The sequence below is a fragment of the Lacerta agilis genome, chromosome 4, assembly GCF_009819535.1.
Source record: "Lacerta agilis isolate rLacAgi1 chromosome 4, rLacAgi1.pri, whole genome shotgun sequence".
Taxonomy (NCBI): Eukaryota; Metazoa; Chordata; class Lepidosauria; order Squamata; family Lacertidae; genus Lacerta; species Lacerta agilis.
In genome coordinates, this window is record NC_046315.1 from 90,531,979 (window position 1) to 90,552,509 (window position 20,531).

Here is a 20,531-nt window from a genome sequence, read left to right on the forward strand (position 1 = left end):
TTGTTTTTGCAAGCGGGAGAAAGGCTTGCATGCATGGAAAGTCTACAGGCATCGAGATTTGAATGCATGGGGTTTCCATACATTGTCTGTGAACATCAGTGTTGGCGTTGAGTGAAGTGCTGGGAACAGCCCAGCAATGCAGCCCTGCTGTGGCCTAAGTTGTCCAGAAATAGTTGTGGTCCTGAGGAATGACAACATTTCTTAAATACAGAGGCAGGGAAATTTCTGAAAAGGTATCTCTGCCTGACAGAACACAATGCATGTCTTACCAGACTGTGCAGCAGAAAGTACATAAAATAAAGTATCACCTTCCAGTGTGGTTTTCGGTATTCTGACTATTTTTACCTATCCTTGTAGAATTATATTTCACTTTGAAAAGAGCTTCTAATTGGCTTTCCTCCCTCCCGCTGCTGAGAAATCTCCCCAGAGCAGTCTGTTATGTACATACTTTGAAATTTGGTGCTTCCTTTGAAAAATGTCTTATTCCCTAGTCACACTTGATCTTGAGTAATCTTTATTGGAAAGATTCAGGCGGGGGAAAATCAATTTCAAACAACATTGATATGAGAGGCAAGTAACAAATAACTGTACAACCACTTCTTTTTCCAACATCACTGAAACACTATTCTATGTGGATTATTTTTAGGATTGTATGTGAACAAATAGGCTTTACAATGCACCAAATTGTAATTTTAATAGCTGCATCGCAATAAACCTCAGGCTCACACACTTCCACCCCCAGAACAATCATGGAGAAACTGGAAAACTTTACTTCCATTTTTGGAACCACCAGAGTTTAGAATTCTGTCCAAACCTCAAACTTTGGTTAATTTTAACTATGGCTTGTGAAAGAAAGCCAGTTCCATAGCCCATGCTATTCATTTGTCTTGTTTCAAACAAACAATAGCTCGGGTTCATAGCAATTTGTCTGGTTCACATGAAACAAGCTGCACTTACCGGTAATAAAAAATGGAAGCAAGAGCATGCAGTCACCTTTGTTTTAATCACAACCATGGTTTATCTCAGAATGTCTGGATTCAACCAAGATCTTATTTTTAAAAATCTTTTATATTTTTTAATTTTAATAATTTCTACATAACAGTGAACTTTCTCTACTCTTTATCACTAGTGGAGCTAAGCTGTTTGCATGCACTAAGACTGAAGAAATGGAGAGAGAAACAAAAGAATTCATTTTAAAACACAGTGCAAGTTGAGTCCCAATCCTTAGGATATTTATCTCTCATATGCTGGAGGATGAGTGTTTGCAGGGTCATTGTATCTGCAGTAGATTTTAATGGAGATGGGCTGAAACTTTCCATGCCAAATATATGTATGTATCCATCAGGGTGTCTGGTCCCTGCTGCTGCTTCTCTTACAACCACCACCTTAGCTCACCTTAGCATTTATTTCACCTGCCATACTACTCCATGCAGAGGTCCTGCCTAAAGCACAAATCATTCATTGACTACTCAGCCCAGTGATTACTGGAATACCTTTATCCCACAGGTGAGCAACCCCCTTTATCCCACAGGTGAGCAACCCCCAACCTCATTTTGTGCACTCCCATCACTTCCTGAAATCGACCCCTTCTGCCATCCTATTAGACTTCCTTCCTGTTTCCTTCTTACTTTCCCTGATTTTTTAAAAAAGAGTTTCGTCCCGATTCCTTTCATTGCAGATTCAGTGCAATTGGAAGGGGGGAAATCATTTGATAAGAATAAATTGATGCCTTTAAAAAAGGTTTGTCCTGGTTGTATGGCTTAAGGAAAAGACCTCCCCACCCCTGCTGCCATGGGTTTGTGCATAGTGCACTCATGTCAAAAAGGAATTACTTTCACTTGCTTTCCAGAATAGGAGCTGTATCAATTACTGTGTTTAATAATAATAATAATAATAATAATAATAATAATAATAATAATTCTGTACTCATTTGAAAGTAACCCCATCAAACTCAGTGCAGCTTACTTCTGAGTAGAGCAGAAGAGGATTGGGAATTATGAGACAGCCACAGAAGCAGAGCAGTTTTTATTCTTTTATTCATTTCTGTCTCTCTCTGCCCATCATTGGTTCTGCCCATGCTCACTGCAGGAATGTGACCTACCCCCGCCCCTACCCCCCCCCCCGACAGTTTACCTCTGAGCGACTGTGGCCCTGGACAGAAAATAGTTTGCTAACCCCTGCTCTAGATTGTGATGCTGCAGACTGTGTTGACATGACCACTGTTTCCTCCTCTGTGTGTCTGGGGAAAGGATGTGGTTACATGGTAGAATTCTGTGGATGCCCCCAATCTGTCCCATGATCAATCCATCATTGCTTTATTTACTTTTATTTTAATTGCCTGGCAACAGAAGAAGGTCGACATGCAAACCTATCCAAGTTGCTTTTAGGCCAAATAAAATGGTTGGCTTTGGCAGCAGGCTGTGGCCATAATTGAAAGAGTGCCACTCACACACAGATACCCAAACAATATTATACATTCTGCCTCACCTAGTGGTGCTCCTATTACTTCCTGTGTAGCAGTAAAATGACGAAAAGGAGTAGAGGAAGCCCTTATGTGGTAACTGTCTCATGATTTTGGTTCTGACCCATTGATTCCCATGGGACTTAAAACACAACACACGTTATCTGGACTGGAACCACTGAGCTGAGATGTCTTAGATCTATAATGACTCATTCACAGACACAAGTATTTGGATTATAAGCACGGGTGTGTGAATTGCTTCAGAATGAACAGGAACCAGTGGAACCTCAGTCAAGAATAACCAAGATATGCTTTCACTACAATCCTATGCGTGTTTACTCAGAAAAATAAGTTGTACTGTTTTCAGTGAGACTCACTCCTAAGTAAGCAGACAGAGGACTGCAGTCTTAGACGTTGTTTTCTTACTGATATGCTCACACACATATTCTAGGCAAAAGCCACCATGCGCTTCCTTCTTTTTAGAAGTAGTTACAGTTTCATTTTTCACATCTTCAAATGTCTACCATTTTTGATTATTCTTGGAGTTCTTTACTCATCCTAAAAAGCATATGATTTTAAAGATAAACGCATGCAGCTGATCCATCGACCTGAACAGTCTTCAGTCAAAATTAGTAGGCCCATGATGCTGTAAGGGAAAGAAAATGCCCATTAGAAACTGAAAATGTGCACAGTCTTATCAAGTCAACCATTTCAGACCAATGTGTTAAGTTTCTCTAAACACAGAGCTATTTCAGTTCCATATTATTTGAGGTATTCCAGATACTGATTGTCTTTTAAATGTGATTCTTAACATTCAGGGATGGAAGGATCTGTCAGTTTCAGATCTCTCAGTTTATTATTTTTCCAATCTTAAATTCAGTTCAGCAGTTTGCACCTTAAAATTATCATGACAATTTGCCAGCATTTTACTGGGAATTTCTCCTAATCCACACATTTTTGCATAGTTGTGACTAACGTACCCAAATTTTGCAAGCTATTCCCCCTAATATAATGCATGTTAATATGTTATCTTAACTAATGCATTCATTTCAATGTGCATTTTTACCTAATATATGCATTTTGTAAACATTGTTTGGTTAGAGAATGGTATCACAAAATTTGGATAAGTGTGAATTTAGAAGGATAACTGTGTCTCGGTTTACATGTTTCAGAAATCATGAGTTTGATATATTTCTACATGCAAACTGAACTGAATTTTCTCCCTGTCCCTACTGGTGTTGTGACTATCAAGCAGGGAAACATTTATTTGGACATTCAAGGAATGCATTTTGGACTTCTGCATTCACCAAATACTGCAATCTACAGCACCATAAACAGGAACTGAACTGAAGTGTTTCAGAGGTACTTTGAACTCCATGCCTCCCTGGTTGTTGTTAACAACTGAACCTTCAAGCAGGTGCCCTCCAGGACAACTTACATTTAACTGTGGAATAGCATGGTTCACAATGCACTGTGTTCTTGTAAATCCAAATGCTATCTCCCGCCTTCACGTTTTCCAAAGGTGCTTTGCAGATTTCACACTAGGAACACAAAGAGTTAAACAAAAACCTTTGGTTGTTATTATTTATTTCATCAATTCTGAGTCAGATACCAACCAAGGTAAAGGTTTTAGAAAGCTTATTGAAAAAGTGTGAACACCTTTAGCTAGTGCCAAAAAGGCAACAGAGAAGGTGCCTGCCTGATATGAAGTGGGAGGGAGTTCCAAAGGGCAGGTGCTGCCCAGCTTCAGCAATGTGCAGGACACACCTCCTGACAAGGTGGCATCTGCAGGATGTGTTTGCCTGCGGAGCACAGTGATCAGCTGGGCATGCAGGAAATGATGCAATCTTTTAGGCATCTTGCTCCCAAAGCTGTGCAAGGCTTTGTACACCAGGAACATCACCTTGAATCCAGTCCAGTAGCTAATCAGCAGCCATGTTATGAAAATGCCTGATAGCGAGTCATCTTTAATATACGTTACGGTGTGCAAAGCATGGAAGACTCACTAACATTTCAGTACAACTGAACTTAAGATCTCAAGAGAAATTCAGCCTCAGGGTTGTTTCCCCCCTGTACAAATATAGTTTTCTTTATTATTTGGCTGTCATATGCAGAATGTAGAATCTGTTTAAATGCCATATTCCCATGTTTTCCCCCCTTCTTCACTGCACACCGATGCTACATTCTGTTATAACTTGGTTCTACCGAAAGAAAATCAGTGTAGCAGCTTCAGGGCTAGTATACTCGCTCCCCTGTTCTGGGTGCTTCCTCCAATCTGTCCCATGATGACTCCCATTGCTATCTCCATAAGAGTACCAATAGCAGAGCAGCAAGAGCAGTGAAGATTTCCCTGTGTGGACCTCCCTTTCCATGGGACAAAGTGGGAGATCTGCCCTATCCTATCATCCTTGGGATGCCCTTCCAGGGACCATAGGGTTGCTCTCTAATTTGATTTAAAACCCGGTGATTTCATCAAAATTCACAATCGTCATACTACAAATCCATGCATATTTAATGACAGTGGGGTGAAAGACATGTTCCTACCTTGAAGCAAGTTGCATGACAGCAAATCTGCAAGGCATCAAGAATCATCTTTGTGTCTGTGCCCAAGGGCTTCCGGCAGTAAGTGCACATTTCTTTTTCAATAACGGCCCTGTGTAAGAACAGGATTCATTGAGTGCATACTACAGTACTGGAAGGTTTCACTGTGCAAATATTCTCACTTTTGCATGCCTGCATGAAACTGTGACCTCACCATGGCTCGATGTGCAAAGAGCAGCCTAGAACCGGTTTCAAGATTGGGTTATCTGAAGGCATAGGGTACAAGTCACCAGGGCAAGCCGACATTTAAATGAAGGGGAGATGCATAACTGCACTGCTAAGCTCTTGCATGGCTCCCAGTCATTTAGCAAGGTAGCCAAAGCACGGATAAACAGTTTCAGGCAGGACAGATCACTTGGAAGAGCTGTTGCTAAACTGAATCTCCCAAGGCAGGTATGGGCAACCTGTGGACCTCTAGATATTGATGGAATCTGACTCCCATCAGCCCCAGCTAACATGGTCCACGGTTAAGGATAATGGCAGCTGCGGTACAGTAACATCAAGCGACAACTTAAATGTATGAAGGAACCGACATGAATCTAACACTACAGACAAATTTTCATATTCACTGATGTGATCTTAGTAGTGATACCTTTTCAATGAAATCAATTCACCCACTCTACAGCTAGCAATCTAGCATGCAGTGTAAGTGTAGAGAAATCAAGTGAAGAATGTGGACATGTGAACTGGAAAAGCTTTCAGGTAATAAGTGTAAACACTTTGGTATTGGGGTAAGGGGCAAAACAGACAAGACGTTTCTCACTTTGATGTAAAGAGACAGTAGGAACATTCTACCATATGTGGTGGTCTTGTAGGGTTATTAAAAACTACTGGGAATTAATCCACAACGAATTGAAAAAAAAATGTTTAAAAGATCCTTTACTAAAAACCCAGAAGCTTATCTTCTGGGTATAATAACGACAGAAGTCTCAAAAAAACAAGTGAGTATTGTGACCATGGCCACATGGATTTTACTTGACACAGTTCCAACAAAAGAGGAGTGGCATCATAAACATGCTGGAATATGCGGAATTAGCGGATATGACTAATAGTATAAGAAACAGAGATGTAAAAGAACTTAAAGAGGATTGGATGTTTTCTATAGAATATATGAAAAAGTATTATAATAAGACAATCAATCTAGCAGGATGAACATAATTCAGCAGTGTAAGTTATAACATGTTATAACAGTTGTCAACAGGTTTTCCACACCTATCAGCTGATCACCCATTTCCACCACCCTTCTGAGTAATACCCCTCCCCACTCCCTCACTATATTTAAGGGTCTGGTGACTTCTGTTTCAGTGTATCTGAAGAAGTGTGCATGCACACGAAAGCTCATACCAAGAACAAACTCAGTTGGTCTCTAAGGTGCTACTGGAAGGATTTTTTTATTTTATTTTGTTATAACATGAGATAAAGAGAGAAAAATTTAGAAGAACAAGATGGCGAGGATAGGTTGGGAACAGACCAGAGAAGGAGTGGAAAGGAAGTATATGAAAATAGGTTTTCTTCCTTATCATTCTTTTTTGAACGCAACAGTTGTTGTACTAATGTGGATGTACTAATGAAGAACTGCAGCAGAAAAGCAAAGAATAGATAGATAGATAGATAGATAGATAGATAGATAGATAGATAGATGGTAGATAGATAGATAGATAGATGTTTCTTGCTTTGCTTTCTTCCTCTATCTTTTTTTATTCTACAGTGTTCAGTATATATACCCACCTATCAGAAGTAGAGTAAACAGTTTTGATAGATTTTCCATGGATGTTGTCTTCATAAGCATCATGGGGAAATCTGCTGCAATACAAGGAACATGTACCAAGTGATGAATAATAGGTTGTTTTTTGTTTTTTGTTTTTTTTAAAAATACTTTTCAAGTTTGCACTCTGACAAAGAGAGTGTATTATCAATCAACATCAAAGCCATCCACAGAGACTTGAGGGCAGACTTCAAAAATATATAGATATACAAGAAACAGTTCTAAAAGAACAGTTGGGGGAGGAGGGCAAGATGAGACTTGTCTTGCATTATATGAAAAGGGCACAAAACTTGCTTTTGCATGGCTCCCATTATTCAGTAGGGCTCATGCAGAATGAGGATTTTGTCCCCAAGGGGCTTATATCTTAAGAGCATGCTTAAGCACTTGATATTTTAGAAGTAATGGATTTCTAAAATAACAGAAAAGCACACAATGGTGTCAGATATAGATGTCATATGTGAAACCATTCAGCAGAATGAAGACAGATAAGGCACAAGGTGAAATAAGAAAACATAAAAATGTGCTATTTTATGTTTTGCAACACTGTTCATTTATGACTCTCAGAAATTTATTGCAGAGCCAGAAAAGAGTCAATAGAAATGCTGCAATCATTGTTTACATGTTTGCAGTCCCAGCCAGGCCAGCAAAACCAGGAGATTTATGATACCCCTGATGGGTTCAACAAACATGACTGCATTCATCTTTGTAGGTCAATGCACGTCTCCCTCCATAAATCCTAACTATTATCTTGTGTTTACATGCATGTATACATTCTCTCTCTCTCTCCACATAGATCCCAGCATTAGGCATGCTAAACCTCTATTGGAATCAGTGAGCGAGCTGAGCTGTGTATTGTACTGTGACTGTAGTCTGGTAATATCAATAGCCCTTTCCAGCCATTTTGTTTTAATCCCTTATCACTTGCATTTAATTTCGCATTTTATTCTGGGATGCCATAAAACCATATACTATTGTATTAGATTATCATACATTCTATGCGTTCAAGAAACCAGAAAGTTAGCCATGCCATAGCTGGGGGTGGGGGTGGGGGGAATAACACTGCTTGTGTTTAAACAAATCATGTTTAAACTGTTATTTTTGGAATTAGTACACGAGGAAGTATTTGTGGAAAAATACGCCATGTATTTTTCAGGTACCTATTCTCATATGTCCTTGTGTACACAATTGTGTCCTTTGGACTTGAGTAACTGCTTGAGGCAATACAGCTGAAACACATACAAAAAATGAGGAGAATTTCATTCTCTAAAAATAAACGCACAAAAGCGGTAAGAAAAAGCAATGTCATAAGAACAGAACAAGAGATCCCTGATGCATCAAGCCAGAGGCTTGTCTTGTTCCAGCACCCTGGTTCACAGTGCCCAACCTGATTTAGTTGGACAGGGACACAATAGCCCCTCTCCTGGCATTATTTTCAGCAACTGGGGTTTGGAGGCAGGCTGCCCCTGATGCTGGGGGCTAGCTTATAACCACTGTGACTAGTTGCCATTGCCTTAGCCTTTAAACTTGCTGGACATCACCATATCTTGGGTAGCCAATTCCATAATTAACACTGCATGGTGTGAAGAACTGCAATTCCATTTGTCTGGCCAAAATCTCCTGCTATTCCATTTCAGTGGATGGTCCCAGGTTTATTAGGAGAAAGGCAGGAAAGCTTCTCTCCAGCCACCTTCATGACGCCACCTGCAAAATACTACAGGTTCCATTGTTCACTGTTTAGGCCCTGTTCCTGACCACATTTTTGAAACACTGCATTGATACAGACAGATGTTTAACAAATGGTAACTTAACACAGGGCACACATATTAGTTTAGAAAGCTGTTTCAGGTTTTACCTGATGGAGAGAGAGAAGTTGGGTTTTTTTTTAATCACAATTCTGTGTAGGATCACAGGCGACTATAATCCTAAACTCATTGGAACAAAGCAAGAATACAGAGTTCCACCGTGATAGAATGGACGATAACACTTCATATACTGTGGCCAGAAAGAACTATGGAAAAGGGAGCTTCTGAGAGAAGGAGTTTGTTTTCTGATGCCTGCCCAAGCTGTTCTTTTAAATAAAGAGGGTGGTTTGTACATGCAGAACGCTTCTCTTCTCTGAGATTTACAGACGGGCAAAGCTATGTGTGTGTGTTACCCACATTGAACTTCCCCACCTGTACTCAGAAAGAGTTGCTGGACTGGGAAATCTGAATTTCTTCTAACACATTTTCCTTGGTAGGGGTTTATAGGAGAGATAGCCTTTTGCAGCTGGGGGGAAAGGAAAAACACTCAGTTTATTGGCTTAGGAATACTGTACCTGGATCCTCTTGTGTCCTGGTATAAATGGTTCATTTCTGACGGACCACCTGAAATACTGGCAGATTCATGGTCTTGCTCTGGTGCCCTGTGGAGGAAAAAGCTGGAGTAAGAATAAGAAGTCTAGCCACGATTTATCTTCACCACCATTTCTCTTTTCTTCTACTATGCAAGTAGTGAAAGAGGGGGATCTAAAATATTAAAAGGGGAAAAAGGAGGGTGGGAACTTAAGAGGGAAAACTCTCAAAGGGAATGCATTCATCAAACACTGGCTACTCTGCCTTTATTTTGAATGCCTGTTGTTTTTGTGCCAGAGCCTTAAGCTCTGCTAAATGAATAGCCATCAGTGCCAAGCACTGTTTTATATGCAGAACATGTAGCCTGAGAGAGGGCCTCTCCGCTGTTCTTCCAATCTAAAGCAATGAGGCTGATCTGAGAGCAGAGAACGGAGCTCATTCTTCACATACAATCTTTGGCTGCATGTCCTACTCTTGCTTGAGCTGACTCTGAAGTTAGAGAGGTCTGCCACCATTCCACCAAAGGCTTCGTTTAAAAACAACAACAAACAAACAACAGCCAGCAGCCTGAGGGGTTTACTAGACCCCAGAGAAGCACCTGCAGTGGTGAATGGAGAAGGGGGAAAGGCAACATTGTATACTCATACCAAGTCATACCGGCGGGGAAATGGAAAGTGTGGGATGACATTGGCTTGATGCTTCATCTGACCTCCCCACAAACAAATCAGAACAAATGCTCAATAAACAAGTCCCCTGGAAGTGACCTGAATTAACCTCTACAGGACTTAAATCTAAGAACTAAGATTTAAGACTCACCACTTTTTGTTTTGATCCACAGGAGATGATTTTACTACAATGAGATCATCTAGTTCTTGGCTTCTGTCAAAGATAAAGAGCAAAGCCTGATGACCACAAAATACTGGACGTTTTACTGGATGTTTAAAAAAAATGCAAACCTGAATGTTACCGTACTTAATCAAGTCATCAATGATTTCTGTGAGGCAGCATCTATTTTAATTTTTAGATCAGATTCAATCACTAGACAAAAAGTATGAAGCATTATCTGCTGTGAATAAATACATATCATTACATATCAAGACCATTGACTTCATGTCCCATAGCCTGATCCTATGATTATTTATCGAGACAAAAAGCCTACTGTATCTAATAGGACTTGGAAGGAGTGCTCCATTCCAGAGCTTCATGTTCACAATGGTGCACACACAACTCTTTCCTGACCTGCAGGACCCCACATGCTTCTATCCTCCTGGTCACCAATCACTGCCATCTTCTGGGCCCCGTTTCCTGCCCCTCCCAGGCTATCCTTTTCCAGGTTCCCTCCCATGGAGGGAGGGAAAATTCTGGACATGCATTTGATACAGAGGTAGTGCTGCATGGGCAAGGGAACCATGTGCTCACAGCTATACATATGTGGGATGTAGCCAATGTTAGTTCTACGCAAGAGTAGACCCACTGAAATTAATGGCCATGACTAACTTAGGTCTATTCATTCCACTCATACTCCGAGGAGAACTTAGTTGGCTACAACCCTCCCTGCATTTTTAACTCAAGCCACAGGTAACAGATTTTCTAAAGTGCAGGAGAGATAAAATTTAAAAGAATTGCCTTTTGTTTTTCTGTGGAGTGTTATTTACAGCGATGAGGTCATCTAGGTCACTTCCTCTGTGAGAAAAGCAAAGAAACAAACAAATGAAAAATGGACTAGTTACTCTTGCAAGAAAGGAACCGCTGATCACAAATACTCTCAGGGAAGAGCGAGGGGGAGAACTTAATGCATTAGGTAATTGTCAACTCATAAGGATATTCATTACAGCGAATAATTCCACCAAAATGTTTTCCTTCCAAGATTAAAAAATTATCTTGAGATTTGTTTCTCTTTTCCTGATTAAGCGACATGATCAAAACTAAGCTTCTTGAAAAACTCAAATGCCAGCACATAACCCTACCCTGATATAATCCATTGCACCCCATTTATGTCAATGTAAAGGAAATGCAGTGTGAATTTGGAGGGAGGGAAACATCACTAATTTCATGTCATTTGTGGATTGAAAGCGGCAACAGTGAATATTGATCGTATTCACTGAATTGATTATGGTTCCAGACCTAGGACAAATAAGCCATTTCTACTCCGTCTCCCGTTTTCATTGGAATTCGCTGCACAAACTGGCCTTGTTCATGGGTCATGATAAGCCAAACCATGGCTTAGTGCAAACACATAAGCATGCAAACTCCCAGAAAGAGATTGCGACCACTCTGCTCCTTCCTGGTTGTTTTGCTGCTTCAGCACACTTAGCTAAGCCTTGGTTTGGGTTTAGCCTGCCATCTGAACCCAAGCTCATGGTTTAGCTCTCATCCAGGCTAACCACATGCTGTAACACAGGTTGGTCCTTCCCTGTCCAGTATTTATCTCCCCACAGCTACTCTCCCACAGGCTCACCTCAGCTGAGGGGAAAATGATGTCAGCAGACAAATTGAAGGGAAGTAAGTAGCAGGCAGGTGCCAGCGATATCCTGTGCTCACCCACGCATCCCTTTGGCTCTTAAAAATCAGACTCCTTATCCACACCGAACCTACTTTCTTCTACCTGACTGCAGCCAATTCAGGTTTGACCATTGGAGCCGGCTACCATCAAATGTAGCTTCAGCTGCTCTTGCTCTTTGCTCAAGTAACTGACACTTTGGTGCTAAGTATTTTGAATCTCTGTGCAGCCGCCGGAACATTGACTTGAGGATAAACGTAGATATTTCCGATGCTAAGTAGCTTGCGTTAGCGCACCATGTCTCAAGACATAAAAATGCAATGTGCTGTCTTCTTATTAATATAAGCATTTCATAACATTCCTGTTGTTCAAGAATTATGCTTATAGCCAAACCATAAACAAACTGCAGTGCAATAAATATAACATTAGTTTGGGAATTCTATTGGAGCAGAGGATTTTTTTTTCTGGAACAGAGTTATGAGTCATATATTTTAGGGGGAGTTTTATTTTATCTATTTTCTTACAGGTAAGGTAAAGGGACCCCTGACCATTAGGTCCAGTCGTGTCCGACTCTGGGGTTACGGCCCTCATCTCACTTTACTGGCCAAGGGAGCCGGTGTACAGCTTCCGGGTCATGTGGCCAGCATGACTCAGCCGTTTCTGGCGAACCAGAGCAGTGCTCAGAAACGGCATTTACCTTCCCACCGGAGCGGTACCTATTTATCTACTTGCACTTTGACGTGCTTTCGAACTGCTAGGTGGGCAGGAGCTGGGACCGAGCAACGGGAGATCACCCCGTTGCGGGGATTTGAACTGTCAACCTTCTGATCAGCAAGCCCTAGGCTCTGTGGTTTAACCCACAGCGCCACCCGTGTCGCATACATATATACATATACATAAAAGACAATAGCATGAAAACAGAAACAGAAAATTTGCAAACATTCTAAACAAATTCAGGAAACATCCTAAAATGAGGGTCAGACACATAACCTGCCTGCCATCAGTAAGACAAATGGTTGATAGAACAGGAACATTTTAATCAGTTGGTGGGAAACAGTAAGAGGGGGTCCAAATGGATCTCCCAGGGGAACCCCCTACCCCAGGAACTGCTTATTAAATAAATAATATATCCATGCTCTCAAAATGTAACATAAATGAATACATACATCTAAAATCATGGTACAAATAGTGCCAAACTCATAGCTAACAAAATGAGGAAAGGGATGGAATTCTCACCGGTCTTTGTGGATTTCTGCAGCAAGTGCCAAGCCCATCACGGCTGCCAACTGTTCTGGGTAGCCCAAGCACAACAGCTGGCTCTGATCCTACAGGTAAGAGCCCAGCCCTTTTGTACCAAACATGTTTACAGCCTTTCAGAACACGTGCAGATATACCGGTAGTCTTACAACTGGAAAATCCTGCTGAGTCCTTGCCTAAACATTGTTTTGACCATTCCTTGGTAACGTGTGTTATTTTCCCTGCTTCTAATACCTCCAAAAGTTTTCCATTAAATGCCACCTTCTCTGGTCCAGTCTTTTAAGAGTGCAATTCTAACTTTCCCCCAGCCCAGCCCAGCAGGGTCATTGCTGCCTCTGCAATCATGCCAGAAGGTGGGGACAGAGGCAGTTTTAGGGTAGTGCAACCAGTTTGGTCATGTTTATTCAGGAAGTGCTGCAGCAATGTTACAGAATGGAGCATGAGAGGTGGAGGGCACAAAATTTTAGTGGTGCACATGGTGCCGCTCATAAAGAACTGGTTCACACAGTAGGTTGGTTCCATACTTAAGGTTGCAACCCTAACCATGTTTATTCAGTAAGCTCTGCTGAATTCAGTGGGGCTTACTCCCACTTGGAGACAATCAGTCAGGTCGTGTATCCACAGTAGTGACCAGAGGAGGAATGACCCCTGGGAACAGTGCAGACAGAGGAAACACCATGGTATACCTTTTACGTTAGTCATGACTACAAGTCCCATTGATTTCAATCTACTCCGCACATGACTGAGTCTGGATTAAATGATGCACAATGATACATCTGTGTGGGAAATGTCTAGCATAAACAGGGATTTCCATGAATACAACTATCATTCTTGTTTCAATTTCTTTAATGAAGAATTGTCCCTGAGAAACAATGGTGGTATCTGTGGTTCATATGAGACATTCTCTATCTACAGGGACAGAACTGGCAACATAGACCAGCCCAAATAGCTTTGTGGGAAGATACCACCCACATTTTTTTATAAGGAGTTAGATTCACTGGCTTTTTATGTTTTCCTACTATTCTGTGGTTTTATGACCATACAGGCTATTTTCACATGTGGATTTTTGTTTTTTGTTTTTTATAAGAGGCATTCCATCTAAATCCTACCTTGGAAAACTAATCTTTGGATGCCTTTTCTCTTTTATTGTCAACTCCTTACACCTGCAAAAAGGAGAAAACCCTGTGCTATATTTAAATTCTGTTGACTTCCTTTGAATTTGTGCAGTTACACAGCACTTGAGCTGAGAGGTGGGGGAGTAACTGCAGGCATGTCTATCTGACAAATTTAAACAAGCACTAAACTGTTTCAGTTCCCAACTAAGAAATCATGGGAATTCTAGTTCAATTGAGGAGCTATCAATTGCCTTAAATCTCTTACAAAACCAACATTTGCAAAGTTTGGTGGGGGTAAGGAAACATTAGAAGTTGCACTGTTTAAAACCAAAACCAAAACCAGATTAAGCCTTCAATGCAAGTAGATGTGCAGCTTGATGACAAGACTCACCCCTTGGCATGTCCATTAGATGTACGGTTCACTTTGATGAAATCATCAAGATCTTGCTGTCTTAAAGAGGAAAGAAACACAAAGGAATGTTATGGTCAATGTACCGGACCTTTTAGGTAGCGTATGGACCAAGGAGGAAGGGGAGGAACAACCAAAGGTCCCTTGCATCACATCCAAAACTTTAGGACCTGAATGCCATGAATTCAACCACAGCCACCTGACACCAGCGCAACTTTGCATAAGAAAGAAAGCGCAACAGAAGGGGACGGATAGTGATTTCTCAAAAAATGCTCTGTCCCACTTGGCCTTGCATAATCTTCAACTTTGCTTCTTGCAGTGCAAGCCTCCCTTAGAATTAAACTGCCCCATAAACCATGGACATGCTTTGAACCACAGACTTGAAAAAAGAGTTTGTATGATGGGCAGGGAGATTTATATGAATGTAGTATTTCTCAGTCTGGATCCAATGGCTTTCCAGGGTCACTGGCAGTCTGGATATATGCCAGAGGGTCCTGCTTCTCTGGCAGTCTGGATATATGCCAGAGGGTCCTGCTTCTCTTAGACCTCCTCGGTTTAAGGTCTGGATGGGGCTGGGCAGTTACTAACCTCACCATGTTACAGATTCCAGGAGCATATTGGCTGAGTAGGGGGAGTATCGTTGGAAGAGAATTTCATAGCATTAGATCATTCCTCCTTTGCTTGGAATTCAGTGTTTTCCTTCTAATTGATTAAACTGCTTTATGAAATCGTTCTTGGCATCTATCCCTTGCCCTCTCCACAGCTTCAACTTGGGAAATAAATTAAGTGATAAAAAACTTCCAAGACTTACCCTTTATCACCTTTATCACTTTTAGTTTTGACTTGGATGAGATTGTCCAGCTCTTGACTTCTTTAAACAAAACCAGTAGGAACAAGTACAGAGATATTTCAGTTGTTAACTATGAATTTGATATTGACATTAAATAAACCACACAAAATATCTTACAGCTGGAGTATATTCATGGCAATTTATAATTAAAATAGATTTAATTTTAGACAACAACAACAATAAATTCTCTCAGCTGGAACTTTTTGCTTCATACTGTCCTGCATAAATAAATACTATGTCTTGTTCCTTAAGAAGAAGAAGAGTTTGAATTTGATATCCCGCTTTATCACTACCTGAAGGAGTCTCAAAGCGGCTAACATTCTCCTTTCCCTTCCTCCCCCACAACAAATACTCTGGGAGGTGAGTGGGGCTGAGAGACTTCAAAGAGGTGTGACTAGCCCAAGGTCACCCAGCAGCTGCATGTGGAGGAGCGGAGACGTGAACCCGATTCCCCAGATTACGAGTCTACCTCTCTTAACCACTACACTACACTGGCTCTCATTTTGGAAGAACACAACAACTATTAATAGACTATTTATCACATTTGTATCTCGCCCTTCCTCCACAGAATTTGAGACAAGTATTTCCAACAAGGTCCTCAACTTCTACAGGTCTGATGACATCCAACTTTAAGACTAGGGCAATGGCATTTGGCTAAGGGACCAAGGTGGAGTGTAGTGGGCAGAGATCTTAGGTCAAGGGATGGCTGGAGTCCAATTCTCACATGCCACCTATGGGTCCTTTGAGGGTTGAAGATTGCATGTCAACTCATTCCCAGCAGCTAGCTTAACAACTATACCCCACTCCCAGGTGAGCATTGTAGGTGCTCACAGATGGTCAAGGTAATTAGCTCTCTTGGACATCCTTTCCACTCAGGTACCCCAGGAGGTAGCTCTTCTGTCAGCAGATGGACTGCCAGGTCCTCCCTGACAATGTGTACCAAAATTCATGTAGCCTGATTAAACCAATTTTTCTCAGGTTTGCATGAAAAAGATGCCTTCTGCCATTCCAAACCCTGACCTTCAGCTTTGCCTCAGTCAGCACCCAAGGTATTTACATGGTGACCCTAGTGACACATCAGTACTGACAGGGTTTTTAATGTTTGCACTTAGATGGCCAGCTGATTGGGTTTTCCTCTTTGTCCTGAGCCCACAAGTCTCGGAGGATTCATACTGCCTTGCCTAGAGTCTCATGGTTTGCTAAAAAAACTACCAGAGGAGCCATCTGGAAGCCTTTGCAGGACCAAGTCTTATTGCTGGAGGAGAGAACTTAGAAGCTGTACTGGAAAACAAGCAAACAAGCAAAACCTTCATTGTTTCGGTGTCATGGACATCAGCTGGGCCTTATGATTCCATGCATTATTATCTTGCTTGCTCTCATTCCCATGCCTTCCCTGCTATGGTCACAATCCATGCCCTCTCCATCGCTTTATTGAAGCCATAGAGCCTTTCAAGACTTACCCCTGGTTACTCTTATTGCCTTTGGTTTTGACATCAATGAGATCATCCAGTTCTTGGCCTCTTCAGAGATTAAGCAAAATCAGTGGAAGAAAGTACAGATATTTCAATAGTCAGCTACCGGTAGAATTTGACATTCAAAGCAAATAAACCACATGAAATGAGGCTAAGCCTTCTGCTTCATGCTGTCCTGTATAAATAAGCACTGTGTATCATGTCATGTTAGCATATTTACTACATCTGTAGCCCAGCTTTCCTCCACAGAGCTCAGGAAAGCATATACAGGCTCCTTTCTTGACAACAGCCCTGTAAGGTTTGTTATGGTGAGATATTCACCGAGTCCAATCAATGAGCTGCCTAGCCAACTGGAAATTTGAAACCTGGTTCCTTGAACTCACGTCTCCCTACTTCATGTTCATGTTCCACCATCTGCACAACGTGGAACAACGGCTGAACACAACTTCAAACACCACTCTTTAACATCACACATCCTCCTTGCCGGCTTTTGAAGTCACAGACTGTCAAGCAAATAAACAAAGACTTCTCTGGTAGTCCCTAGTGAGCTGTTATACATGGCCAGTGAGCTGCATTTAGCTTGACAGGTCATAAGTTGTACAGGCCTGTTCTGACCCAGTTGCCACTGACAGTTGTAAATAAAATGCAACTTATCCTCCTTCAAAGAAGCTCAGAACAGCAAACATGGTTATCTCACTTTATCCTCAGAACAAGCCTACATGAGGTACTTAGAACTTAGTTCACACAGTTAGCTCTCATTCTGAAAATGACACAGCAAACACAGTAGGGCCTACCTCCCAGCTCTCTCTTTTGTCATGGTTTTGTTAGCATCTGGTTCACTGGGTTTTGCTGGGCATATCTGCCTAAAAAGCAGAGAAAATAGGTTCATCTAAATAAATTTGAAAGTTGTGTTGTGCATGTTTAATTATTCAGCTTGCCCAGATTAGGGAGAGAAACCAAAACGATATTCCAGAGAAGTTAGAAAGATTAATCTTGACACAGTTCATACTCTGACAATACAAAGTCTAGCAACTGCTTGGATATGTCAGCACAAATGGCTCACTCTGAGGCTTGCTAGTTGTCTAGTGGTTCTCGCAATCCAGTAAGTTTGGACTGTGCAATGAAGGTTGACTATCAAAGGAACAGCTAAAAAAATATTATTGTAGTGACTTAACCAGGTCAAAATGAAGTGATTATGAGAGAGAACTGAAAAACATCTTCTCCAGCAGGTACCTATTGTAATAATCCACCATAGCTTGTACGGAAATGCTAAGAAGCATTTGTTGTTGTTGTTTAGTCGTTTAGTCGTGTCCAACTCTTCGTGACCCCATGGACCAGAGCACGCCAGGCACTCCTGTCTTCCACTGCCTCCCACAGTTTGGTCAGACTCATGTTGGTAGCTTCGAGAACACTGTCCAACCATCTCGTCCTCTGTCGTCCCCTTCTCCTTGTGCCCTCCATCTTTCCCAACATCAGGGTCATTTCCAGGGAGTCTTCTCTTCTCATGAGGTGGCCAAAGTATTGGAGCCTCAGCATTTATCACAAGTTAAACACACACACACACACACACACACACACACACTATTATTTCCAGTTACAGGTAGATAGCCGTATTGGTCTGCCATAGTCAAAACAAAATAAAAAATAAAAAAATCCTTCCAGTAGCACCTTAGAGACCAACTAAGATATATGAAGAAGTTTGCATGCACACGAAAACTCATACCAAGAACAAACTTAGTTGGTCTCTAAGGTGCTACTGGAAGGATTTATTATTATTATTATTATTATTATTATTTGTTTTGACCTTATTATTTATTATTATTATTAAATTTGTATACCACCCTTCAGGTCTCAGAGTGGTTCACAGGATAAAATCAGAATATAAAATAACAAAATACATAATCAAAATAAAAACAAGAACAACCCCAAGAACCCCTAACAGGGACCAGAAAGGAATGCAAAAACTACAAGTGATCCCTGCCATTTTCCCATGCCTGTCTTGCATTTTTATTTATAGAACTGCTTATAAGAGTTAGCCCAAAAGCTAATACTTTGAAAGAGGAGGTTACATCATTGGATGTTGTGTCTCAAGAGACTATTTTTAGAAAAGGCATTGTAAGGGGCAGATCAGGCTGCTCTCTCAGTAAGGCTATACTGAGTTCTGATTGCACCAGGTCAGTAGCAAACATCTGAATGAGATGTTGCCAGGTTTGTTTGGTGGGTTCAAGGAGATGTTAGATATAAAAGGAAACATTTTCCCCAAACTCTTTTGACGAAGACTGCATAAGCAATGCAAATTGCACTCTCAAGCTACTTCATGAAAAAGCACTTTGAGACATTTAATATAATGAGATGCATTCAACTAAGTAGTCCCATGCCTGCCAGAAGAAACCTACACAAGCACAACAAAGCTTCCCTCCTTCCTCCATGAAACTGGCTCTGGGGGTGTCAGTAGACCCCCTGGAACAGCACACAGGGGGAGAAGAGAGCAGATCATTCCATCAAGCAAGAAGAATCTGATTAGTGCTACATTGAACCCCACCCATTAAGAACAGGCAGAAGCAGGGGAGACAAAAATGTAGAAATGTTCAGCATTTAGCTTCATACAGTGATGAAAAAACCTAAATGTAAACAAGGGCCTGCGTACATAAATTTGTGTGATATGTGTTGTGATCTGCCCACCATCAAAAAGTGTTGGGTGGGTTGCATGAGCAGGGTTTGTGTAGACGCTACACTGTATATAGCATTTGTACAGAAAGGCTGAGTTCCCATAAAAGTTTAGAAAGTTGAGAGACAGTATATGAGCTCAAGACTTCCTTTCTTACCTTGCAACATGTATGACCCCTATGCACTAGAACTACCGGTATGTGTCAATCGGCTCAGTGACTGAAACATCTAGTGATGATCTCAAACCGCAAGCAAGATCAAGCAAAATCAGATTTTCCATGGAAGCAGTTTACCATTTCTGCAGGAAATGTTAAGTGATATATGTGAATGTGTACTCCAGCCATCTCAACATCTAACGCAGCCAACTCAAGATGAAACACTACCACTTTCCAGGCTTTTCTGATTTGTCTAATAAATCAATGCCCCTCTTTTGCTCGTGGATAAAGCTTAATGCTGATTGAGTTGGCTACAAGTCAGATCCCCATCCAGAAAGTGCAACGCAAGATGCCAAGAATATTTAAATAGGATTTCAGACACAGGAACAGGAGTCCAATGACTAAGAGAACTAACAGTAAGTGCTTAGCATATGAACAGTTGCAGCCGCATCTCAAAATTATGATATTCCACTGGAATTTCAGGAACAAAACCCCATCATCTACAGATACGACAGATGAACATTTGAGACTTTCACACCAGTATCATTAGAACAGGAAGTACATGAACCATGGTTACAAAATGTGGTTTAGGGAAGAGGCATGTTTACTTTCAAAACCGCCAGTGTACTCAAATACTGCTGGCTTTGATAGCAGCCCATAAATTTAGGGGACCTATTGCAGCATCCTGTACATATCTCCTCAGAAGGAATTCTCATTAAGTTCAATTGGATTTACTCCCAGCATGTAAGTATAAAACATATTTACCATGAAGCAAGCACCAATGGGGACAGGATGATAACCTGCAGCACATTTGCCTCCCAATGCTACTGCCAGGGCTTTGAAAGAAATGAAGAACCTGAAATGAAGAACATGGGCAGATCCTTTCCTCTTCCTTCATGTTCCTTTTATAGATAACAACAACCCAATTCCAAACGTCTAGTGGCAC

The 20,531-nt window shown here is 41.2% G+C and overlaps 1 protein-coding gene across 4 annotated transcripts in view; it reads right to left on the reverse strand.

The window, feature by feature from the left end:
• Positions 1–2,975: 2,975 nt before the first annotated feature.
• Positions 2,976–20,531, reverse strand: part of SCEL (sciellin) — a 54,115-nt gene continuing 36,559 nt past the window's right edge. Inside the window, exons 12-23 of one of the 4 annotated variants that reach the window (XM_033147919.1) lie at positions 17,558–17,626; positions 16,752–16,811; positions 15,253–15,309; positions 14,424–14,483; positions 10,787–10,843; positions 9,977–10,039; positions 9,145–9,231; positions 7,985–8,053; positions 6,791–6,865; positions 5,006–5,114; positions 3,900–4,002; positions 2,976–3,107 (exon numbers count right to left, since the gene is read on the reverse strand). In XM_033147919.1, the coding sequence (XP_033003810.1) occupies positions 3,091–3,107; positions 3,900–4,002; positions 5,006–5,114; positions 6,791–6,865; positions 7,985–8,053; positions 9,145–9,231; positions 9,977–10,039; positions 10,787–10,843; positions 14,424–14,483; positions 15,253–15,309; positions 16,752–16,811; positions 17,558–17,626 (826 nt within the window). In that variant the 3' untranslated portion in view covers positions 2,976–3,090. Of the gene's footprint in view, positions 3,108–3,899; positions 4,003–5,005; positions 5,115–6,790; positions 6,866–7,984; positions 8,054–9,144; positions 9,232–9,976; positions 10,040–10,786; positions 10,844–14,423; positions 14,484–15,252; positions 15,313–16,751; positions 16,812–17,557; positions 17,627–20,531 lie in introns of all 4 variants that reach the window. The other 3 variants (XM_033147918.1, XM_033147921.1, XM_033147920.1) reach the window with 3 other exon arrangements.